Genomic DNA, 25,000 nt, shown 5'->3' on the forward strand with positions numbered 1-25,000 from the left:
TTATGGTAAATAAACACAGAGACTCTGATGCTTTATGATAAATAAACACAGAGACTCTGATGCTTTATGGTAAATAAACACAGAGACTCTCAGGCTTTATGGTAAATAAACACAGAGACTCTCAGGCTTTATGGTAAATAAACACAGAGACTCTCAGGCTTTATGGTAAATAAACACAGAGACTCTCAGGCTTTATGGTAAATAAACACAGAGATCTGATGCTTTATGGTAAATAAACACAGAGACTCTGATGCTTTATGGTAAATAAACACAGAGACTCTGATGCTTTATGGTAAATAAACACAGAGACTCTGATGCTTTATGGTAAATAAACACAGAGACTCTGATGCTTTATGGTAAATAAACACAGAGACTCTGATGCTTTATGGTAAATAAACACAGAGACTCTGATGCTTTATGGTAAATAAACACAGAGACTCTCAGGCTTTATGGTAAATAAACACAGAGACTCTGATGCTTTATGGTAAATAAACACAGAGACTCTCAGGCTTTATGGTAAATAAACACAGAGACTCTGATGCTTTATGGTAAATAAACACAGAGACTCTGATGCTTTATGGTAAATAAACACAGAGACTCTGATGCTTTATGGTAAATAAACACAGAGACTCTGATGCTTTATGGTAAATAAACACAGAGACTCTGATGCTTTATGATAAATAAACACAGAGACTCTGATGCTTTATGGTAAATAAACACAGAGACTCTGATGCTTTATGGTAAATAAACACAGAGACTCTCAGGCTTTATGGTAAATAAACACAGAGACTCTCAGGCTTTATGGTAAATAAACACAGAGACTCTCAGGCTTTATGGTAAATAAACACAGAGACTCTGATGCTTTATGGTAAATAAACACAGAGACTCTGATGCTTTATGGTAAATAAACACAGAGACTCTGATGCTTTATGGTAAATAAACACAGAGACTCTGATGCTTTATGGTAAATAAACACAGAGACTCTGATGCTTTATGGTAAATAAACACAGAGACTCTCAGGCTTTATGGTAAATAAACACAGAGGACTCTCAGGCTTTATGGTAAATAAACGCAGAGACTCTGATGCTTTATGGTAAATAAACGCAGAGACTCTCAGGCTTTATGGTAAATAAACACAGAGACTCTCAGGCTTTATGGTAAATAAACACAGAGACTCTGATGCTTTATGGTAAATAAACACAGAGACTCTCAGTGCTTTATGGTAAATAAACACAGAGACTCTCAGGCTTTATGGTAAATAAACACAGAGACTCTGATGCTTTATGGTAAATAAACGCAGAGACTCTCAGCTTTATGGTAAATAAACACAGAGACTCTGATGCTTTATGGTAAATAAACACAGAGACTCTCAGGCTTTATGGTAAATAAACACAGAGACTCTGATGCTTTATGGTAAATAAACACAGAGACTCTCAGGCTTTATGGTAAATAAACACAGAGACTCTGATGCTTTATGGTAAATAAACACAGAGACTCTCAGGCTTTATGGTAAATAAACACAGAGACTCTGATGCTTTATGGTAAATAAACACAGAGACTCTGATGCTTTATGGTAAATAAACACAGAGACTCTGATGCTTTATGGTAAATAAACACAGAGACTCTGATGCTTTATGGTAAATAAACACAGAGACTCTCAGGCTTTATGGTAAATAAACACAGAGACTCTGATGCTTTATGGTAAATAAACACAGAGACTCTGATGCTTTATGGTAAATAAACACAGAGACTCTGATGCTTTATGGTAAATAAACACAGAGACTCTGATGCTTTATGGTAAATAAACACAGAGACTTGATGCTTTATGGTAAATAAACACAGAGACTCTGATGCTTTATGGTAAATAAACACAGAGACTCTGCATGCTTTATGGTAAATAAACACAGAGACTCTGATGCTTTATGGTAAATAAACACAGAGACTCTGATGCTTTATGGTAAATAAACACAGAGACTCTCAGGCTTTATGGTAAATAAACACAGAGACTCTGATGCTTTATGGTAAATAAACACAGAGACTCTGATGCTTTATGGTAAATAAACACAGAGACTCTGATGCTTTATGGTAAATAAACACAGAGACTCTCAGGCTTTATGGTAAATAAACACAGAGACTCTCAGGCTTTATGGTAAATAAACACAGAGACTCTGATGCTTTATGGTAAATAAACACAGAGACTCTGATGCTTTATGGTAAATAAACACAGAGACTCTGATGCTTTATGGTAAATAAACACAGAGACTCTGATGCTTTATGGTAAATAAACACAGAGACTCTGATGCTTTATGGTAAATAAACACAGAGACTCTGATGCTTTATGGTAAATAAACACAGAGACTCTGATGCTTTATGGTAAATAAACACAGAGACTCTCATGCTTTATGGTAAATAAACAACCAGGCTTAGACTCTCAGATGCTTTATGGTAAATAAACACAGAGACTCTGATGCTTTATGGTAAATAAACACAGAGACTCTGATGCTTTATGGTAAATAAACACAGAGACTCTGATGCTTTATGGTAAATAAACACAGAGACTCTCAGGCTTTATGGTAAATAAACACAGAGACTCTGATGCTTTATGGTAAATAAACACAGAGACTCTGATGCTTTATGGTAAATAAACACAGAGACTGATGCTTTATGGTAAATAAACACAGAGACTCTGATGCTTTATGGTAAATAAACACAGAGACTCTCAGCTTTATGGTAAATAAACACAGAGACTCTGATGCTTTATGGTAAATAAACACAGAGACTCTGATGCTTTATGGTAAATAAACACAGAGACTCTCAGGCTTTATGGTAAATAAACACAGAGACTCTGATGCTTTATGGTAAATAAACACAGAGACTCTGATGCTTTATGGTAAATAAACACAGAGACTCTGATGCTTTATGGTAAATAAACACAGAGACTCTGAGGCTTTATGGTAAATAAACACAGAGACTCTCAGGCTTTATGGTAAATAAACACAGAGACTCTGATGCTTTATGGTAAATAAACACAGAGACTCTGATGCTTTATGGTAAATAAACACAGAGACTCTGATGCTTTATGGTAAATAAACACAGAGACTCTGAGGCTTTATGGTAAATAAACACAGAGACTCTCAGGCTTTATGGTAAATAAACACAGAGACTCTGAGGCTTTATGGTAAATAAACACAGAGACTCTGATGCTTTATGGTAAATAAACACAGAGACTCTGATGCTTTATGGTAAATAAACACAGAGACTCTCAGGCTTTATGGTAAATAAACACAGAGACTCTGATGCTTTATGGTAAATAAACACAGAGACTCTCAGGCTTTATGGTAAATAAACACAGAGACTCTGCAGGCTTTATGGTAAATAAACACAGAGACTCTCATGCTTTATGGTAAATAAACACAGAGACTCTCAGGCTTTATGGTAAATAAACACAGAGACTCTGATGCTTTATGGTAAATAAACACAGAGACTCTGATGCTTTATGGTAAATAAACACAGAGACTCTGATGCTTTATGGTAAATAAACACAGAGACTCTGATGCTTTATGGTAAATAAACACAGAGACTCTCAGGCTTTATGGTAAATAAACACAGAGACTCTCAGGCTTTATGGTAAATTAAACACAGAGACTCTCAGGCTTTATGGTAAATAAACACAGAGACTCTCAGGCTTTATGGTAAATAAACACAGAGACTCTGATGCTTTATGGTAAATAAACACAGAGACTCTCAGGCTTTATGGTAAATAAACACAGAGACTCTCGAGGCTTTATGGTAAATAAACACAGAGACTCTGATGCTTTATGGTAAATAAACACAGAGACTCTCGAGGCTTTATGGTAAATAAACACAGAGACTCTCAGGCTTTATGGTAAATAAACACAGAGACTCTGAAGCTTTATGGTAAATAAACACAGAGACTCTGATGCTTTATGGTAAATAAACACAGAGACTCTGATGCTTTATGGTAAATAAACACAGAGACTCTGATGCTTTATGGTAAATAAACACAGAGACTCTCAGGCTTTATGGTAAATAAACACAGAGACTCTCGAAGCTTTATGGTAAATAAACACAGAGACTCTCAGGCTTTATGGTAAATAAACACAGAGACTCTCAGGCTTTATGGTAAATAAACACAGAGACTCTGATGCTTTATGGTAAATAAACACAGAGACTCTGATGCTTTATGGTAAATAAACACAGAGACTCTGCAGGCTTTATGGTAAATAAACACAGAGACTCTGATGCTTTATGGTAAATAAACACAGAGACTCTCAGGCTTTATGGTAAATAAACACAGAGACTCTGATGCTTTATGGTAAATAAACACAGAGACTCTCAGGCTTTATGGTAAATAAACACAGAGACTCTCAGGCTTTATGGTAAATAAACACAGAGACTCTGATGCTTTATGGTAAATAAAACACAGAGACTCTCGAGGCTTTATGGTAAATAAACACAGAGACTCTCAGGCTTTATGGTAAATAAACACAGAGACTCTGATGCTTTATGGTAAATAAACACAGAGACTCTCAGCTTTATGGTAAATAAACACAGAGACTCTCAGGCTTTATGGTAAATAAACACAGAGACTCTGATGCTTTATGGTAAATAAACACAGAGACTCTGATGCTTTATGTAAATAAACACAGAGACTCTGAATGCTTTATGGTAAATAAACACAGAGACTCTGATGCTTTATGGTAAATAAACACAGAGACTCTCAGGCTTTATGGTAAATAAACACAGAGACTCTCAAGCTTTATGGTAAATAAACACAGAGACTCTCAGGCTTTATGGTAAATAAACACAGAGACTCTCAGGCTTTATGGTAAATAAACACAGAGACTCTGATGCTTTATGGTAAATAAACACAGAGACTCTGATGCTTTATGGTAAATAAACACAGAGACTCTGATGCTTTATGGTAAATAAAACACAGAGACTCTCAGGCTTTATGGTAAATAAACACAGAGACTCTGATGCTTTATGGTAAATAAACACAGAGACTCTCAGGCTTTATGGTAAATAAACACAGAGACTCTGATGCTTTATGGTAAATAACACAGAGACTCTGATGCTTTATGGTAAATAAACACAGAGACTCTGATGCTTTATGGTAAATAAACACAGAGACTCTGATGCTTTATGGTAAATAAACACAGAGACTCTCAAGCTTTATGGTAAATAAACACAGAGACTGTGATGCTTTATGGTAAATAAACACAGAGACTGTGATGCTTTATGGTAAATAAACACAGAGACTCTCAGGCTTTATGGTAAATAAACACAGAGACTCTGATGCTTTATGGTAAATAAACACAGAGACTCTGATGCTTTATGGTAAATAAACACAGAGACTCTCAGGCTTTATGGTAAATAAACACAGAGACTCTGATGCTTTATGGTAAATAAACACAGAGACTCTGATGCTTTATGGTAAATAAACACAGAGACTCTGATGCTTTATGGTAAATAAACACAGAGACTCTGATGCTTTATGGTAAATAAACACAGAGACTCTGATGCTTTATGGTAAATAAACACAGAGACTCTGATGCTTTATGGTAAATAAACACAGAGACTCTGATGCTTTATGGTAAATAAACACAGAGACTCTCAGGCTTTATGGTAAATAAACACAGAGACTCTCAGGCTTTATGGTAAATAAACACAGAGACTCTGATGCTTTATGGTAAATAAACACAGAGACTCTCAGGCTTTATGGTAAATAAACACAGAGACTCTCAGGCTTTATGGTAAATAAACACAGAGACTCTGATGCTTTATGGTAAATAAACACAGAGACTCTCAGGCTTTATGGTAAATAAACACAGAGACTCTGATGCTTTATGGTAAATAAACACAGAGACTCTGATGCTTTATGGTAAATAAACACAGAGACTCTGATGCTTTATGGTAAATAAACACAGAGACTCTGATGCTTTATGGTAAATAAAACACAGAGACTCTGATGCTTTATGGTAAATAAACACAGAGACTCTCAGGCTTTATGGTAAATAAACACAGAGACTCTGATGCTTTATGGTAAATAAACACAGAGACTCTCATGCTTTATGGTAAATAAACACAGAGACTCTCAGGCTTTATGGTAAATAAACACAGAGACTCTGATGCTTTATGGTAAATAAACACAGAGACTCTGATGCTTTATGGTAAATAAACACAGAGACTCTGATGCTTTATGGTAAATAAACACAGAGACTCTCAGTGCTTTATGGTAAATAAACACAGAGACTCTCAGGCTTTATGGTAAATAAACACAGAGACTCTGATGCTTTATGGTAAATAAACACAGAGACTCTGATGCTTTATGGTAAATAAACACAGAGACTCTCAGGCTTTATGGTAAATAAACACAGAGACTCTGATGCTTTATGGTAAATAAACACAGAGACTCTGATGCTTTATGGTAAATAAACACAGAGACTCTGATGCTTTATGGTAAATAAACACAGAGACTCTGATGCTTTATGGTAAATAAACACAGAGACTCTGAGGCTTTATGGTAAATAAACACAGAGACTCTGATGCTTTATGGTAAATAAACACAGAGACTCTCAGGCTTTATGGTAAATAAACACAGAGACTCTCAGGCTTTATGGTAAATAAACACAGAGACTCTGATGCTTTATGGTAAATAAACACAGAGACTCTCAGGCTTTATGGTAAATAAACACAGAGACTCTGATGCTTTATGGTAAATAAACACAGAGACTCTCAGGCTTTATGGTAAATAAACACAGAGACTCTGATGCTTTATGGTAAATAAACACAGAGACTCTGATGCTTTATGGTAAATAAACACAGAGACTCTGATGCTTTATGGTAAATAAACACAGAGACTCTGATGCTTTATGGTAAATAAACACAGAGACTCTCAAGGCTTTATGGTAAATAAACACAGAGACTCTCAGGCTTTATGGTAAATAAACACAGAGACTCTGATGCTTTATGGTAAATAAACACAAGAGACTGTGATGCTTTATGGTAAATAAACACAGAGACTCTGATGCTTTATGGTAAATAAACACAGAGACTCTCAGGCTTTATGGTAAATAAACACAGAGACTCTCAGGCTTTATGGTAAATAAACACAGAGACTCTGATGCTTTATGGTAAATAAACACAGAGACTCTGATGCTTTATGGTAAATAAACACAGAGACTCTGATGCTTTATGGTAAATAAACACAGAGACTCTGATGCTTTATGGTAAATAAACACAGAGACTCTCAGGCTTTATGGTAAATAAACACAGAGACTCTGATGCTTTATGGTAAATAAACACAGATACTCTGATGCTTTATGGTAAATAAACACAGAGACTCTGATGCTTTATGGTAAATAAACACAGAGACTCTCAGGCTTTATGGTAAATAAACACAGAGACTCTCATGCTTTATGGTAAATAAACACAGAGACTCTGATGCTTTATGGTAAATAAACACAGAGACTGTGATGCTTTATGGTAAATAAACACAGAGACTCTGATGCTTTATGGTAAATAAACACAGAGACTCTCAGGCTTTATGGTAAATAAACACAGAGACTCTGATGCTTTATGGTAAATAAACACAGAGACTCTGATGCTTTATGGTAAATAAACACAGAGACTCTCAGGCTTTATGGTAAATAAACACAGAGACTCTCATGCTTTATGGTAAATAAACACAGAGACTCTGATGCTTTATGGTAAATAAAACACAGAGACTGTGATGCTTTATGGTAAATAAACACAGAGACTCTCAGGCTTTATGGTAAATAAACACAGAGACTCTGATGCTTTATGGTAAATAAACACAGAGACTCTCAGGCTTTATGGTAAATAAACACAGAGACTCTCAGGCTTTATGGTAAATAAACACAGAGACTCTCAGGCTTTATGGTAAATAAACACAGAGACTCTGATGCTTTATGGTAAATAAACACAGAGACTCTGATGCTTTATGGTAAATAAACACAGAGACTCTGATGCTTTATGGTAAATAAACACAGAGACTCTGATGCTTTATGGTAAATAAACACAGAGACTCTCAGGCTTTATGGTAAATAAACACAGAGACTCTCAGGCTTTATGGTAAATAAACACAGAGACTCTGATGCTTTATGGTAAATAAACACAGAGACTCTGATGCTTTATGGTAAATAAACACAGAGACTCTCAGGCTTTATGGTAAATAAACACAGAGACTCTGATGCTTTATGGTAAATAAACACAGAGACTCTGATGCTTTATGGTAAATAAACACAGAGACTCTGATGCTTTATGGTAAATAAACACAGAGACTCTCAGGCTTTATGGTAAATAAACACAGAGACTCTCAGGCTTTATGGTAAATAAACACAGAGACTCTGATGCTTTATGGTAAATAAACACAGAGACTCTCAGGCTTTATGGTAAATAAACACAGAGACTCTGATGCTTTATGGTAAATAAACACAGAGACTCTCAGGCTTTATGGTAAATAAACACAGAGACTCTGATGCTTTATGGTAAATAAACACAGAGACTCTGATGCTTTATGGTAAATAAACACAGAGACTCTGATGCTTTATGGTAAATAAACACAGAGACTCTGATGCTTTATGGTAAATAAACACAGAGACTCTCAGGCTTTATGGTAAATAAACACAGAGACTCTGATGCTTTATGGTAAATAAACACAGAGACTCTGATGCTTTATGGTAAATAAACACAGAGACTCTGATGCTTTATGGTAAATAAACACAGAGACTCTCAGGCTTTATGGTAAATAAACACAGAGACTCTGATGCTTTATGGTAAATAAACACAGAGACTCTCAGGCTTTATGGTAAATAAACACAGAGACTCTCATGCTTTATGGTAAATAAACACAGAGACTCTGATGCTTTATGGTAAATAAACACAGAGACTGTGATGCTTTATGGTAAATAAACACAGAGACTCTGATGCTTTATGGTAAATAAACACAGAGACTCTCAGGCTTTATGGTAAATAAACACAGAGACTCTCAGGCTTTATGGTAAATAAACACAGAGACTCTCAGGCTTTATGGTAAATAAACACAGAGACTCTGATGCTTTATGGTAAATAAACACAGAGACTCTGATGCTTTATGGTAAATAAACACAGAGACTCTGATGCTTTATGGTAAATAAACACAGAGACTCTGATGCTTTATGGTAAATAAACACAGAGACTCTGATGCTTTATGGTAAATAAACACAGAGACTGTGATGCTTTATGGTAAATAAACACAGAGACTCTGATGCTTTATGGTAAATAAACACAGAGACTCTCAGGCTTTATGGTAAATAAACACAGAGACTCTCAGGCTTTATGGTAAATAAACACAGAGACTCTCAGGCTTTATGGTAAATAAACACAGAGACTCTCATGCTTTATGGTAAATAAACACAGAGACTGTGATGCTTTATGGTAAATAAACACAGAGACTCTCAGGCTTTATGGTAAATAAACACAGAGACTCTGATGCTTTATGGTAAATAAACACAGAGACTCTCAGGCTTTATGGTAAATAAACACAGAGACTCTCAGGCTTTATGGTAAATAAACACAGAGACTCTCAGGCTTTATGGTAAATAAACACAGAGACTCTGATGCTTTATGGTAAATAAACACAGAGACTCTGATGCTTTATGGTAAATAAACACAGAGACTCTGATGCTTTATGGTAAATAAACACAGAGACTCTGATGCTTTATGGTAAATAAACACAGAGACTCTCAGGCTTTATGGTAAATAAACACAGAGACTCTCAGGCTTTATGGTAAATAAACACAGAGACTCTGATGCTTTATGGTAAATAAACACAGAGACTCTGATGCTTTATGGTAAATAAACACAGAGACTCTCAGGCTTTATGGTAAATAAACACAGAGACTCTGATGCTTTATGGTAAATAAACACAGAGACTCTGATGCTTTATGGTAAATAAACACAGAGACTCTGATGCTTTATGGTAAATAAACACAGAGACTCTGATGCTTTATGGTAAATAAACACAGAGACTCTGATGCTTTATGGTAAATAAACACAGAGACTCTGATGCTTTATGGTAAATAAACACAGAGACTCTGATGCTTTATGGTAAATAAACACAGAGACTCTGATGCTTTATGGTAAATAAACACAGAGACTCTGATGCTTTATGGTAAATAAACACAGAGACTCTGATGCTTTATGGTAAATAAACACAGAGACTCTGATGCTTTATGGTAAATAAACACAGAGACTCTCAGGCTTTATGGTAAATAAACACAGAGACTCTGATGCTTTATGGTAAATAAACACAGAGACTCTGATGCTTTATGGTAAATAAACACAGAGACTCTGATGCTTTATGGTAAATAAACACAGAGACTCTGATGCTTTATGGTAAATAAACACAGAGACTCTGATGCTTTATGGTAAATAAACACAGAGACTCTCAGGCTTTATGGTAAATAAACACAGAGACTCTGATGCTTTATGGTAAATAAACACAGAGACTCTGATGCTTTATGGTAAATAAACACAGAGACTCTGATGCTTTATGGTAAATAAACACAGAGACTCTGATGCTTTATGGTAAATAAACACAGAGACTCTCAGGCTTTATGGTAAATAAACACAGAGACTCTGATGCTTTATGGTAAATAAACACAGAGACTCTGATGCTTTATGGTAAATAAACACAGAGACTCTCAGGCTTTATGGTAAATAAACACAGAGACTCTGATGCTTTATGGTAAATAAACACAGAGACTCTGATGCTTTATGGTAAATAAACACAGAGACTCTCAGGCTTTATGGTAAATAAACACAGAGACTCTGATGCTTTATGGTAAATAAACACAGAGACTCTGATGCTTTATGGTAAATAAACACAGAGACTCTCAGGCTTTATGGTAAATAAACACAGAGACTCTCAGGCTTTATGGTAAATAAACGCAGAGACTCAGGCTTTATGGTAAATAAACACAGAGACTCTGATGCTTTATGGTAAATAAACACAGAGACTCTGATGCTTTATGGTAAATAAACACAGAGACTCTGATGCTTTATGGTAAATAAACACAGAGACTCTGATGCTTTATGGTAAATAAACACAGAGACTCTCAGGCTTTATGGTAAATAAACACAGAGACTCTCAGGCTTTATGGTAAATAAACACAGAGACTCTCAGGCTTTATGGTAAATAAACACAGAGACTCTGATGCTTTATGGTAAATAAACACAGAGACTCTCAGGCTTTATGATCTTTATTTATCTCATACCATCTCTTCTCTCTTATCAGGAGATTTCTCAGCTCAGACTCCGTCCACCCCGTCAAGTTGGTGCAGGATTTTCTTCTGGAGGCCCTGCGGGAAAAGTGGCCGGTCTCCATGGCGACGGAGTCTGTGTCCTTCCTGGTCGCAGTCAAACGGCAGCCGGCGCGCTGTGGTGCCGCTCACAGCTCAAAGTGCTACTTGATCCGCCTGCTTCAGAGAGATCTCGCCTCTGATCTGGGACACATGGCAGACACTGTGCCCGCCTCAGATAAAGGGGACCGGACGCGGTGCAAAGGCGAGGAGAGCGCGCGGCGCGCGGGCTTCTTTGATGTTGACGCTGAATTGGAAAGTGTTTTTTACATGCTGCGTCCTTCACTGCTCCCTCAGATCAAAGAGCCTCTGACTAGAGAAGAAGCGGCAGCGAACAATGCGGGGCCTCGGGATGAGAGTGGGGAGAAAAACACGAGTGTGAGGGATGAAGCCCGCGGGGACGCTCGCGGTGTTGCTCGCGCGTTATCTGGCATCAGTGGCGTGGTGTTCAGGAACCTGCCCGTCGGCCTCTGGGCTCTGCCTGCCTATCACGAGCTTTTCCTCAGAGGTGTGTTCCCTGCAGAAAGTGAGCCGGTTAAATTTCTTGCACGTGAGCTGGAAACGCTGCTCGCTCCCCACGGGGTCTCCATAGCAACGGGAGATGAAGGCCTGCATCTGACGGCACAGCCGATGGGTTTGGTTGGTGAAGTGTTTGCAAGCAATACAAGTGACGACAGTGGCTTTGTCCGCATTAGCATATCTTTGAATCTGGACCTCCTCGCTGTTCTGCTGCACGCGCTCCCCGACTGGCGGCTGCTTTGGTCACATGACCAACGCTTCTTAAAGCAGTTTTTGCCCCGCCCACCGCCGGGGACGCCTTTTCGCCCCTTTTCCCTGTTCCCCGAGCCCTTCAGCTTTGATATCAGCCTCTGGACGGGGCCGGCGTGGGATGAGAAGAAGTTCCACGCCGCGGTCCGCGAGGCCGGCCACGGCACCGTGGAGCACGTTAAACTCATCGACACTTTCTCACATCCGGACCTGAGCCAGACCAGTTACTGCTACAGACTCGTGTACCACGCGCACACACATGCACTGTCACACAGACAAGCTCTGAAGTTTCACAAACACTTGGAGTCTCTGCTCTCCTCTCGGTTGGAGGTCATCATCAGGTAGCGTGACGCGTTGGAGAGCGAAAAAGACTAAATCTGTCTCCATCTTTGTTGTTATAGCGTGTCTTTGAGATGTGACGAGAACCCCGTGGATCTGTGTGTGTTTCAGTCGGATAAAAAAACTGTTTTTGACATAATAAAATCATGGCGAGATATGAAAATGACGGAGAAAAAGTGAGTGTTTACCAATAAAAGAGATGTGGCATCAATTACTTGTTGTAAAATGTAAATATATTTTATTTCTACAGTCAATACAACAATCCATTTAGGTACCAAAGTGCTTTACAGCAGATAATAAATAAAGAAAATAATAAGTAAAACGCAATAAAATACAGCAAAATTTAATAAGATAATATAAAAGAGTCACCATACTACTGGGTATTAAAAACCATCTGAAATAATAAGATTTTTAGCCCAGATTTAAAGAGGTAAAGTGTCCTGGAACAAAGCACACTGAGGGGAAACTCAGAGTAATGAGGATGAAGGGCTCCAGTTAAAACCAGGAATCTGTTCCAAAGTCTTTCTCTTCTGATTGCAAGCTGTATTTCTTTGTGTTGGATTGTTTGCTTCCCTGCAGAAACGTTCTGGGTTTGATGAGATGACTTGCTGTGCCATCACAAAGATGCATCCATCCATCCATCTTCCCGCCCTGCGGAGTCCAGGTCCGGTCAGGGCTGCAGCTTCCTGACCTGGACAGGATCCGGGTCCATCCCAGGGCCATGTTTAGGAGGCCGGCGTACCTGGAGAGGACCCACCTATGCACAGAGAGAGCAAGCAGACTCCAGAGGGAGACGAGTCATTGGAAATATGTGAATAGCACTCTGTGGCTGCTGTTTCTCAGACCTTTTCTCTGGTTGTTCTTGATCACCTCACAGACTGGACTCATTGAACTGGTCATGCACTCATCAGAAGGTCTTTTATGAGGGTCACTCACCTCTTATTCCTGTGCTGTGAGTGTCTGTTTTCAAAGCTGAGTTTAAGAGCAAGTAATCGGATTACAAAAAAGTCAATTAGATCTGATTTTTTAAGAGTAATTACTTTGATGGCGCCTTAAAAATATGGCTGCAGGAGTTTCTGCAGGTGCATGGACTTTTAATTTGTGTCATTCGATATAACCAGTTGTTCTTCTTGGTGTGACCAGTTCTGAGAGTTGTTTTTGAGTCAGTCTGTGGGCGCTTCAGCCAGTTCAGCAGATTTATCGTTACTTTTTGTGGTCCCTTTGCGCCACTTATTCGCCATTTTACATCTGCTTATTGAGGCAGTTTGATGGCTTTTCATTTGCATCTCGTTTATATATATATATATATATATATATATATATATATATAAATATATAAAAGACTTGGGACACCGGACTCCTCAGGACTCCTTCTAAAGTCAGTTTTCGTCAAGATACTTTGATCTGATGAACATGCAAAATGGATCAAATCTATTCTTTCTCGTTAAAAAACATTTGAGATCTTTAAAGAGAAAAACGAATAATTGACCCAAAACGTCAGATATCTTTTGTAATTGATTGGATCTGCTACTAATGAAGAAAACCGGCTGCACACGCAAACATGCGCGCGTCTGACAGCTGCGGCGAAAATGACCGAAGAGCCACTCGGCGCGCAGCGTCGGGAAACATGGCGGCCAAGGCGCTTCGGCAGCGCACCAGGCGAGGGAGCAGACAAGATGCCAGACAAGATGCCAACAACGCGGCCAACAGTCCCACCGAAGCCCGGACACCGAAAGAGGAGAAAGTCAGCGACGACGGTAAAGTCGCAGAGGCTCGGCAAGAGTGAGTATAAACCGGAAGTGAAGACGCTAGAGTCGCTGTTGCTGTGAGCTCCATCTGTGGCTGGAAGCTAGCTATGCTATGCTAGCTGCAAGTTAGAATAAATAACAATTTAATCACAACCTCCCAGCGGACAGCCACGCAACTGAGAGCTAACAGTGATGCAAACAGCCCTGACTGTTCATTTGTGCCCCTGGCTGAGGTGCCGTGGCGTATTTCAGTGTGACACCGTCCGGTTACCCGGTCAGAGTCATTCATTCCTCCAGCCTCTCGGCACCACATTCACCGCCGCTGACAGCAGCTTTTCCTGCTCAACCCTCCACCTGCATGGATGCACAGCTGCACATCTGTTGTCGTCGGGTTACTGAAGACCTTAAAAGTCTTTCTGACAGTTTTGTCGCTGCAGCAGAGACAAATAATCTGATTATAATCTGACGATAAATGTGAAACAAACGCTGCTAAACACAAGCAGGACTCTTAGAAACACAAATAAAACGCTTCTGCAGCACAGAACAGCAACTTTCAGCATGTGTAACATCATAATAACTGTCTGAAAGTTTATATTGATTAACGAGCAAGTAGAAATCCCAAATGTTGCATCTCTGCATTATTTTAAATCAGAATGACCTCATATAAAGGATAAAAACTCAAGATAAGAATAAAGACACTGCATATACTTCACATCTCTCTGTTTCTACATAATCACTTGGTCGCAATGATTTGAGGTGTTGATTTGCTTATTTTTTAGGATTATTTGCTCTCACCTGTATAATAACAGCTGGATTAAACTGAATTAGAGCTCATATTATGTTGTGTTTTAATAGCTTCGGCAGTTTAACTCACTGAGGCACAAGATCATTTATTCAGCTCAATTACACTTTATTCACCCCAAAACGAGTTGTTTATGTATGAATTATGGGGGGATATTAACTAAATGAACAGATAATAAGTGAAATTAGTTGGAAGTAGGAGTATAGAGTGAGAAACACGTGGTTATTGTTGGATTATCGGCCTGTGAAATGGAAAATAAAGGAGCTCAGTAATTAGAGCTTGAGCTTCCTCTGTGGTGAGTTGACATTTGCTTTCCTGTCGGATGTGCATTGATTACGCCGCACTAATTACCTTGATCAGGGCTTTAATTAACAGGAAGTGTGCAGGAGTGATCGGTGAGTTAAGCCTGGATTTGTTAAAACACCCTGAGTTACCTGGTTTAAGGTCATTTTCCATGAAATCTGCCCAAAGCAGATGCATTAGCATGTCATTTGTACCGTATATTTAACAGCGAGGCCTTCTTTTTTTGTGTCGGTAGGTCAATAAGTCGCGGAGGGCAGGTATGGGCCCCGGAGGGTTCGACGGCTTTTAAATGCCTGCTTTCTGCTCGCTTCTGCGCTGCTCTGCTGAGCAACATCTCAGACTGCGACGAGACGTTCAACTACTGGGAGCCGGTGAGTAATTCTCTCTGTCCTGTTCAGTTCAGTTTTATTCATAAAGCGCCAGATTACAACAATTGTCATCTCAAGGCACTTAAGTAATAAAGTCCAATTCAAGCCAATTGGAATTCAATTCATTGTAATCATAATCCAATTAATTCATATGGAGCCAATTAAAAAAATTAATATCCTAGCTAAGGAAACCAACAGATTGGACCGAAACTTGTCTTCAGTCCAATCTCCCGTCCTGAGCCTGAGGGACTGTGGAAAGGAACGACTCCCTTTAACAGGAAGAAACCTCTGGCAGAACCAGAACCAGGAAGAAACCTCTGGCAGAACCAGAACCAGGAAGAAACCTCTGGCAGAACCAGAACCAGGAAGAAACCTCTGGCAGAACCAGAACCAGGAAGGGTGTCCATCCACCTCGACCAGCTGGGGTTTGAGAAGACAGAAAAGAGGGAAAAGAGGGGGGAAAAACACCATAACGCCATTCAAAGGATACCTGCTGGAACAGGGAAACACAAGTTAATAACCCCAATAATGTCACATGGACATAAAATCATCTGAGAAATTAAACAGGGGGAAAAAGAGCAGCAGAACTATGGGATGTTTCAGGCTCACCTGAGCCATCCCTAACTATAAGCTTTATCAGGAAGGAAAGTTTCAGCCTGATCTTAAAGGTAGAGAGGGTGTCTGCTTCCTGAAGCCAAACTGGCAGCTGGTTCCACAGAGAGGGGCCTGATAACTGAAGGCTCTGCCTCCCATTCTGCTTTTAGGGGCCTGATAACTGAAGGCTCTGCCTCCCATTCTGCTTTTAGGGACCTGATAACTGAAGGCTCTGCCTCCCATTCTGCTTTTAGGGGCCTGATAACTGAAGGCTCTGCCTCCCATTCTGCTTTTAGGGGCCTGATAACTGAAGGCTCTGCCTCCCATTCTGCTTTTAGGGGCCTGATAACTGAAGGCTCTGCCTCCCATTCTGCTTTTAGGGGCCTGATAACTGAAGGCTCTGCCTCCCATTCTGCTTTTAGGGGCCTGATAACTGAAGGCTCTGCCTCCCATTCTGCTTTTAGGGGCCTGATAACTGAAGGCTCTGCCTCCCATTCTGCTTTTAGGGGCCTGATAACTGAAGGCTCTGCCTCCCATTCTGCTTTTAGGGGCCTGATAACTGAAGGCTCTGCCTCCCATTCTGCTTTTAGGGGCCTGATAACTGAAGGCTCTGCCTCCCATTCTGCTTTTAGGGGCCTGATAACTGAAGGCTCTGCCTCCCATTCTGCTTTTAGGGGCCTGATAACTGAAGGCTCTGCCTCCCATTCTGCTTTTAGGGGCCTGATAACTGAAGGCTCTGCCTCCCATTCTGCTTTTAGGGACCTGATAACTGAAGGCTCTGCCTCCCATTCTGCTTTTAGGGGCCTGATAACTGAAGGCTCTGCCTCCCATTCTGCTTTTAGGGGCCTGATAACTGAAGGCTCTGCCTCCCATTCTGCTTTTAGGGGCCTGATAACTGAAGGCTCTGCCTCCCATTCTGCTTTTAGGGGCCTGATAACTGAAGGCTCTGCCTCCCATTCTGCTTTTAGGGGCCTGATAACTGAAGGCTCTGCCTCCCATTCTGCTTTTAGGGGCCTGATAACTGAAGGCTCTGCCTCCCATTCTGCTTTTAGGGGCCTGATAACTGAAGGCTCTGCCTCCCATTCTGCTTTTAGGGGCCTGATAACTGAAGGCTCTGCCTCCCATTCTGCTTTTAGGGGCCTGATAACTGAAGGCTCTGCCTCCCATTCTGCTTTTAGGGGCCTGATAACTGAAGGCTCTGCCTCCCATTCTGCTTTTAGGGGCCTGATAACTGAAGGCTCTGCCTCCCATTCTGCTTTTAGGGGCCTGATAACTGAAGGCTCTGCCTCCCATTCTGCTTTTAGGGGCCTGATAACTGAAGGCTCTGCCTCCCATTCTGCTTTTAGGGGCCTGATAACTGAAGGCTCTGCCTCCCATTCTGCTTTTAGGGGCCTGATAACTGAAGGCTCTGCCTCCCATTCTGCTTTTAGAAACTCTGGGAACCACAAGGAAACCTGCAGCCTGAGAGCAAAGTGCTCTGTTGGGGAAATATCCAACTGTGAGATCTTTAAGATATGATGGAGCTCGGTCATTAAGAGCTTTATATGTGAGGAGAAGAAGCTTAGATTCTATTCTGAATCTAACAGGGAGCCAATGAGGAGAAGCTAAAGCTGGAGAAACGTGATCTCTGCTGTTATTCTCCTGCTGTGTGGCACATGGTGAGCAACGTGTCTCTGTTTTTTCCACAGATGCACTTCCTGCTGTACGGCACCGGGATGCAAACATGGGAATATTCTCCACTTTACGCCATCAGATCCTACGCCTACCTGTGGCTGCACGCCCTTCCTGCTTGTTTGCACGCTCATGTTCTCCAAACCAACAAGGTGACCTTCCCATTTCAGCATGTCACGTTCTCATGTTAAACCTCTGAAGGGGAACTCAGAGTCCGACCCACAAACTGGTTTAATAAAAGGTTTTATCCTGTTTTTTGCTGTTTAAAAGTGATTTTTCAGGGGTTGCTCTGGGTTACCAACCACATGTGCCCTCGCCATGACACGGTAACAGCTGCACTAACCACACGCCTGTGCTGTGTTGCAGGTGCTGGTGTTCTACTTTGTGCGATGCGTCTTAGCTTTCTGCTGCTGTGTCTGTGAACTTTATTTCTACAAGTGAGTGTCTGCTGCTCCGTGCACGTTGGTGCCACAGCTCAGGGCTTTGTGCCAGCTGCTTGACTCTTCTTCATGTGACGCAGGGCGGTTTGTAAGAAGTTCGGGTTGCACGTGGGTCGCCTGATGTTGGCCTTCCTCGTCCTGAGCACCGGGATGTTCTGCTCAGCTGCAGGTTTGTCTGCTTTTTAATCGCTTCTGACGTCGCTGGATTTCTTTATTCTCAGTTTGCAGGTTTTCTTTTATGACTTCTGATTCCCGACATTGTTTCTCCGCAGCATTCCTGCCTTCCTCTTTCTGCATGTATGCGACGCTGGTGGCCATGACCGGCTGGTTTCAGGACTCCACGCCGTTAGCCGTGCTGGGCGTGGCTGCCGGTGCCATCGTTGGGTGGCCATTCTCCGCTTTGATTGGGTACGACCGTAAACTTAATCAGACCCATGGAAATGTGTTACCCTGAGTGGAGCTGAGAGATTTTTATCGATATTTTGTTTCCTGATAAAGTATCGATTTTTCAGCCACGAGTATTGTTTTTTTTTTAAAGAAAACTATTGAAAAGTCAGAAGTTGCAATTAGTGAAAACACAGAACATTAATATAATACAAAACAATGCAATAATATGCAAAACAGTGAATTAGTTCATAAAAATGTGATATAAAGTGCATATCTCAGTGGTTTTGGTGACTTTTCTGTTTATAAAATGAAGGATTGTTGTAATTTATTGTTTGAAGTCCTTCTCAAAAATGAGAGAATTTGGATTTGTGTTTATGGTGTTTAGCAAGTAAAACAAGCAGGTTGATGATGTCATATTCACAATATAAACATGAGTCTGTGTCCACTGAAGACATGTTTGTGACATTTTGTTTCTGTTTTTCTGACGGTGTTGTTCTTCTGGTTCAAAGGTCGGACCATCGGTCCAATCAGCAACGATTCATGTCCAATCACATTGTCCCTTTCACACTGTCTTTCAGAAAATGATGTGTATTAAATATTGTCTGAATGTATCGAATCGAATCGAATCGTATTGAATAGTTGGCTGAATGCCTTGTATCGTATCGTATTGTATCATCGTATCGTATCGTATCGTATTGAATAGTTGGCTGAATGCCTTGTATCGTATTGTATTGTATCGTATCGTATCGTATCGTATCGTATCGTGAGATTGGTGTATCGCTGCAGCCCTAACAGATCAAACTTTGTTCACACTTCCCCTGCAGGGTTCCCATTGCTTTCGACTTGCTGCTGATGAAGAGGGAATGGAAAAGTTTCCTGGTTTGGTCGTCTATCGCTTTGCTTCTGCTGCTGGTGAGAATATTTACAGGAATTCAGATTCATCTTTCACACACGACGTGTTCCTTTAATGTCGCAGCTGCCGTGTTTGAACAGAGCTTTGATGTTTGAGTAACCCAGCAGGTCATATTGATTTAAATCTGTTGTAATTCTTTAGAAATGCCGTTTATGTGTGTTTTCAGCAGCTCCATCCTCTCACTTTCTTTCCCCTTGTTGATACTTCACAGGTCCCCCTGGTGGCTGTGGACTCTTTCTTTTATGGCAAACTGGTCATAGCTCCACTGAATATTCTGCTGTACAACGTCTTTACGCCTCATGGACCCGATCTGTATGGTAATTCTTCATCTATGACTCATTAAAACCAGTCAAAAAGCTTACAGCATGGGGGCATGTGCTCATATTTCGTCATCAAGCGTCGTCTGACTGATTGCTATCAAACGTGTGTCTCTCTCATTATTAATGATGCATTATGATGCAGGAAGCTGCTGGTTATTCACTCTGTTGTTAAGGAGGAAATTACAATTTCTCTCCACTGCGTCTGTCTCTCAAGTCTTTTGTGTCGCTGCAAACATGAAGAAACATGAAGAAACCTAAAGAAACATGAAGAAACATGAAGAAACCTGAAGAAACCTGAAGAAACCTGAAGAAACATGAAGAAACATGAAGAAACATGAAGAAACCTGAAGAAACTTGAAGAAACCTGAAGAAACCTGAAGAAACCTGAAGAAACCTGAAGAAACCTGAAGAAACACGAAGAAACACGAAGAAACACGAAGAAACTCGAAGAAACTCGAAGAAACTCGAAGAAACACGAAGAAACCTGAAGAAACCTGAAGAAACCTGAAGAAACACGAAGAAACACGAAGAAACACGAAGAAACACGAAGAAACACGAAGAAACACGAAGAAACACGAAGAAACCTGAAGAAACCTGAAGAAACACGAAGAAACACGAAGAAACACGAAGAAACACGAAGAAACACGAAGAAACCTGAAGAAACCTGAAGAAACCTGAAGAAACACGAAGAAACACGAAGAAACACGAAGAAACACGAAGAAACCTGAAGAAACCTGAAGAAACACGAAGAAACACGAAGAAACCTGAAGAAACACGAAGAAACACGAAGAAACCTGAAGAAACCTGAAGAAACCTGAAGAAACCTGAAGAAACCTGAAGAAACCTGAAGAAACACGAAGAAACACGAAGAAACCTGAAGAAACCTGAAGAAACCTGAAGAAACCTGAAGAAACCCGAAGAAACACGAAGAAACCCGAAGAAACACGAAGAAACACGAAGAAACACGAAGAAACACGAAGAAACACGAAGAAACCCGAAGAAACCCGAAGAAACACGAAGAAACACGAAGAAACCCGAAGAAACACGAAGAAACCTGAAGAAACCTGAAGAAACCTGAAGAAACCTGAAGAAACCTGAAGAAACCTGAAGAAACACGAAGAAACCTGAAGAAACCTGAAGAAACCTGAAGAAACCTGAAGAAACACGAAGAAACACGAAGAAACACGAAGAAACCTGAAGAAACGCGAAGAAACACGAAGAAACCTGAAGAAACACGAAGAAACCTGAAGAAACCTGAAGAAACACGAAGAAACACGAAGAAACACGAAGAAACACGAAGAAACACGAAGAAACCCGAAGAAACCCGAAGAAACCCGAAGAAACCCGAAGAAACCCGAAGAAACCCGAAGAAACCCGAAGAAACACGAAGAAACACGAAGAAACACGAAGAAACCTGAAGAAACCTGAAGAAACACGAAGAAACACGAAGAAACCTGCGTAATCTCACCAAATTCTGCAGGGTTTCCTGTGTTTACTGTGTGTGTTTGGTTACTCCGACCTGACCTCGCCTCACCTGACCTCACGTCACCTGACCTCGCCTCACCTGACCTCGCCTCACCTGACCTCACGTCACCTGACCTCGCCTCACCTGACCTCGCCTCACCCTGACCTCGCCTCACCTGACCGTGATTCATTCACAACTCCTCCTCTGCTGCTCCTGAATACCAAACATGTTAGATACTGGGACGTCTTTAACAAGTCCACACACACTGATTGATTAGCACTGATTGATTAGCACTGATTGATTAGCACTGATTGATTAGCACTGATTGATTAGCACTGATCGAACAGCCCATTTGTCTCAGATCTGTGCCATTTGTCAGGGAAAAAATGGGCTTACAGTCTTGTTCTTTCATGTTTTCAGATAACTGAGTCAGTGGCTCAGCTCCACAGCATGTGTATTCATTCCCTACATTTCAGGCAGTAAATGACTGTTGACGAATATGTTTCCATAATGAACCAGTTCTGGTTGTGCTGCTTTTGTTTGATAGTTTGTGTCATTTCCTTCGTAGGTACAGAGCCGTGGCATTTCTACTTCATGAACGGCGCCCTGAACTTCAACCTGGTGTTTGCCCTGGCGCTGTTTTCCCTGCCGCTCACCGCTCTCATGGAGACGCTGTTGCACAGATTCAATGGTGAAGAATGTGTGTTTTCTGCCCCAGAACCTAAAGTGTGTGGCTTTAAAGTAATGAGCTTCTTCTTGTTTCGTGTCCTCTGACGTTAACACTCACTCAGATCTTAGATGAGGTGTGAAATGCCTGAGTTTGAGCTGATAAGCAGCAGATTAATGAGCTGAAACACACCTGATTCGTAACGAGCTCCTCCTCTGATCTCCCTGCCCTGCAGTGCAGAACCTGGGCCGCCCGTATTGGCTGACTCTGTCTCCCATGTATCTGTGGATGCTGGTTTTCTTCACTCGGCCTCATAAAGAAGAGCGTTTCCTCTTCCCCATCTACCCTCTCATCTGCCTCAGCGGGGCAGTGGCGCTCTCCTCTCTGCAGGTGTGCTTTGCTGTGGAAAATAACCCAGTTGCTGTTACTTCAATGTTCGATGCTATGAAATTATTTTTTATGCTATTTCCCACAGAAATGCTACCACTTCCTGTTCCAGCGGTACAGACTGGAGCACTACACGGTCTCCTCTAACTGGTTGGCTCTCAGCACAGTGGTTGTCTTCACAGTGTTGTCACTTTCTCGCTCTGTCGCCCTCTTCAGAGGTGCGTCTTTATCCTCCATCAGCATCAGTGCCGGTTAGAAACAGCAGTTCATTATAAAAAGAGCTTTATTTGCAGGCTACCACGCGCCGCTGGACCTGTACCCGGAGTTTCACCGCATCGCCAAGGATCCATCGCTGCACGCCGTGCCTGAAGGCCGACCGGTCAGCGTGTGTGTGGGCAAAGAGTGGCACCGCTTTCCAAGCAGCTTCCTGCTGCCGCACAAGTCAGTGTCCGGGAGCTTTTACCTTCCTGACCAAGCGTAAACTGTGTTTGAGCGTCCGTCCGGCTGCTTTTAGGAGTCTATTCAGCGAGAATGTTGTTAAGGAGGAAATGACAATTTCTCTCCACTGCGTCTGTCTCAAGTCTTTTGTGTCGCTGCAAACATGAAGAAACATGAAGAAACATGAAGAAACATGAAGAAACCTGAAGAAACCTGAAGAAACATGAAGAAACATGAAGAAACATGAAGAAACACGAAGAAACCTGAAGAAACCTGAAGAAACCTGAAGAAACATGAAGAAACACGAAGAAACACGAAGAAACACGAAGAAACACGAAGAAACCTGAAGAAACCTGAAGAAACCTGAAGAAACCTGAAGAAACCTGAAGAAACACGAAGAAACCTGAAGAAACCTGAAGAAACCTGAAGAAACCTGAAGAAACCTGAAGAAACACGAAGAAACCTGAAGAAACCTGAAGAAACATGAAGAAACATGAAGAAACCTGAAGAAACCTGAAGAAACCTGAAGAAACCTGAAGAAACCTGAAGAAACCTGAAGAAACACGAAGAAACACGAAGAAACACGAAGAAACACGAAGAAACCTGAAGAAACCTGAAGAAACCTGAAGAAACCTGAAGAAACCTGAAGAAACACGAAGAAACCTGAAGAAACCTGAAGAAACCTGAAGAAACCTGAAGAAACCTGAAGAAACCTGAAGAAACCTGAAGAAACACGAAGAAACCTGAAGAAACACGAAGAAACACGAAGAAACACGAAGAAACACGAAGAAACACGAAGAAACACGAAGAAACCTGAAGAAACCTGAAGAAACCTGAAGAAACCTGAAGAAACCTGAAGAAACACGAAGAAACACGAAGAAACACGAAGAAACACGAAGAAACACGAAGAAACACGAAGAAACACGAAGAAACACGAAGAAACCTGAAGAAACCTGAAGAAACATGAAGAAACCTGAAGAAACCTGAAGAAACCTGAAGAAACCTGAAGAAACCTGAAGAAACACGAAGAAACCTGAAGAAACCTGAAGAAACCTGAAGAAACATGAAGAAACCTGAAGAAACATGAAGAAACATGAAGAAACACGAAGAAACCTGAAGAAACATGAAGAAACATGAAGAAACCTGAAGAAGAAACACGAAGAAACCTGAAGAAACACGAAGAAACACGAAGAAACCCGAAGAAACCTGAAGAAACCTGAAGAAACCTGAAGAAACCTGAAGACCGGTCAGCGTGTGTGGGCAAAGAGTGGCACCGGGGAGTCTATTCAGCGAGAAAACATCAGAAATATGAAGGAAAAAGATCCCGTCTGGGGTGGAGAATTAGTTTTAGGGATGAAAGGGTGCCGTGGAAACCGTTTCGGGTTGATTTACTGAACAGTTTGACATATATTATATATTATTATATATATTAATGTATTATATATATTGTTCCTGTCGTGGTTCAGAAGCTGAACAGTTCTGGTTCTGTGAATCGCTGCTTTTTATTCTTTAAAAATGATCTTTTTTCTTCTTCGTCTGCAGCTGGCAGCTGCACTTCATTCAGTCTGAGTTCAAGGGGCAGCTGCCTCAGCCGTACGCCTCCGGGCCTCTGGCCACGCAGCTCATCCCAGCCGACATGAACGACCAGAACCTGGAGGAGCCCTCCAGATACGTAAGCCTCCGAGGCTCTGATGTTTGCTGCCTGGGTGCTGGAGGCGGCGGCGTTTGGACTAAACTCTGAACTGTCCTCCTCGTGCAGGTGGATGTGAAACAGTGCCACTACCTGGTGGACCTGGACACGGAAGCAGAGACGCCGCTCGAACCTCGCTACTCGGCCAGCAAAGAGGAGTGGAACATCATCGCTTATAAACCTTTCCTTCAAGCATCGAGGTACTTCTACAAAAACACCGTTTTTAAACAGCTGCATATAAAAGCCGCTCTTTTAACGTCACCTTTCTGCCTCAGGTCATCGCCGTTCTTCAGAGCGTTCTACGTCCCGCTGA

General features: G+C 41.1%; 2 protein-coding genes across 2 annotated transcripts in view; both read left to right on the forward strand.

Moving 5' to 3' along the window:
• Positions 1-11,303: 11,303 nt before the first annotated feature.
• fdxacb1 (ferredoxin-fold anticodon binding domain containing 1) lies at positions 11,304-12,685 on the forward strand (the record flags this gene model as incomplete). Its single annotated transcript, XM_072374433.1, has 1 exon — positions 11,304-12,685. A coding segment is annotated over one exon (1,197 nt), but the record flags the coding sequence as incomplete, so codon positions are not given.
• A 1,395-nt stretch (positions 12,686-14,080) lies between these two features.
• Positions 14,081-25,000, forward strand: part of alg9 (ALG9 alpha-1,2-mannosyltransferase) — an 11,405-nt gene continuing 485 nt past the window's right edge. The window contains exons 1-15 of the mRNA XM_072374603.1: positions 14,081-14,276; positions 15,583-15,718; positions 17,998-18,132; positions 18,347-18,417; positions 18,501-18,589; positions 18,693-18,828; positions 19,632-19,719; positions 19,932-20,037; positions 22,074-22,196; positions 22,408-22,562; positions 22,648-22,777; positions 22,853-23,000; positions 24,540-24,669; positions 24,757-24,887; positions 24,963-25,000. The exon at positions 24,963-25,000 is cut by the window's right edge and continues 485 nt beyond it. Of these exons, the coding sequence (XP_072230704.1) occupies positions 14,122-14,276; positions 15,583-15,718; positions 17,998-18,132; positions 18,347-18,417; positions 18,501-18,589; positions 18,693-18,828; positions 19,632-19,719; positions 19,932-20,037; positions 22,074-22,196; positions 22,408-22,562; positions 22,648-22,777; positions 22,853-23,000; positions 24,540-24,669; positions 24,757-24,887; positions 24,963-25,000 (1,771 nt within the window). The 5' untranslated portion in view covers positions 14,081-14,121. The remainder of the gene's footprint in view (positions 14,277-15,582; positions 15,719-17,997; positions 18,133-18,346; positions 18,418-18,500; positions 18,590-18,692; positions 18,829-19,631; positions 19,720-19,931; positions 20,038-22,073; positions 22,197-22,407; positions 22,563-22,647; positions 22,778-22,852; positions 23,001-24,539; positions 24,670-24,756; positions 24,888-24,962) is intronic.

The sequence above is a fragment of the Leuresthes tenuis genome, unplaced genomic scaffold, assembly GCF_036924035.1.
Source record: "Leuresthes tenuis unplaced genomic scaffold, fLeuTen1.0.hap1 SCAF_21, whole genome shotgun sequence".
Classification (NCBI taxonomy): Eukaryota; Metazoa; Chordata; class Actinopteri; order Atheriniformes; family Atherinopsidae; genus Leuresthes; species Leuresthes tenuis.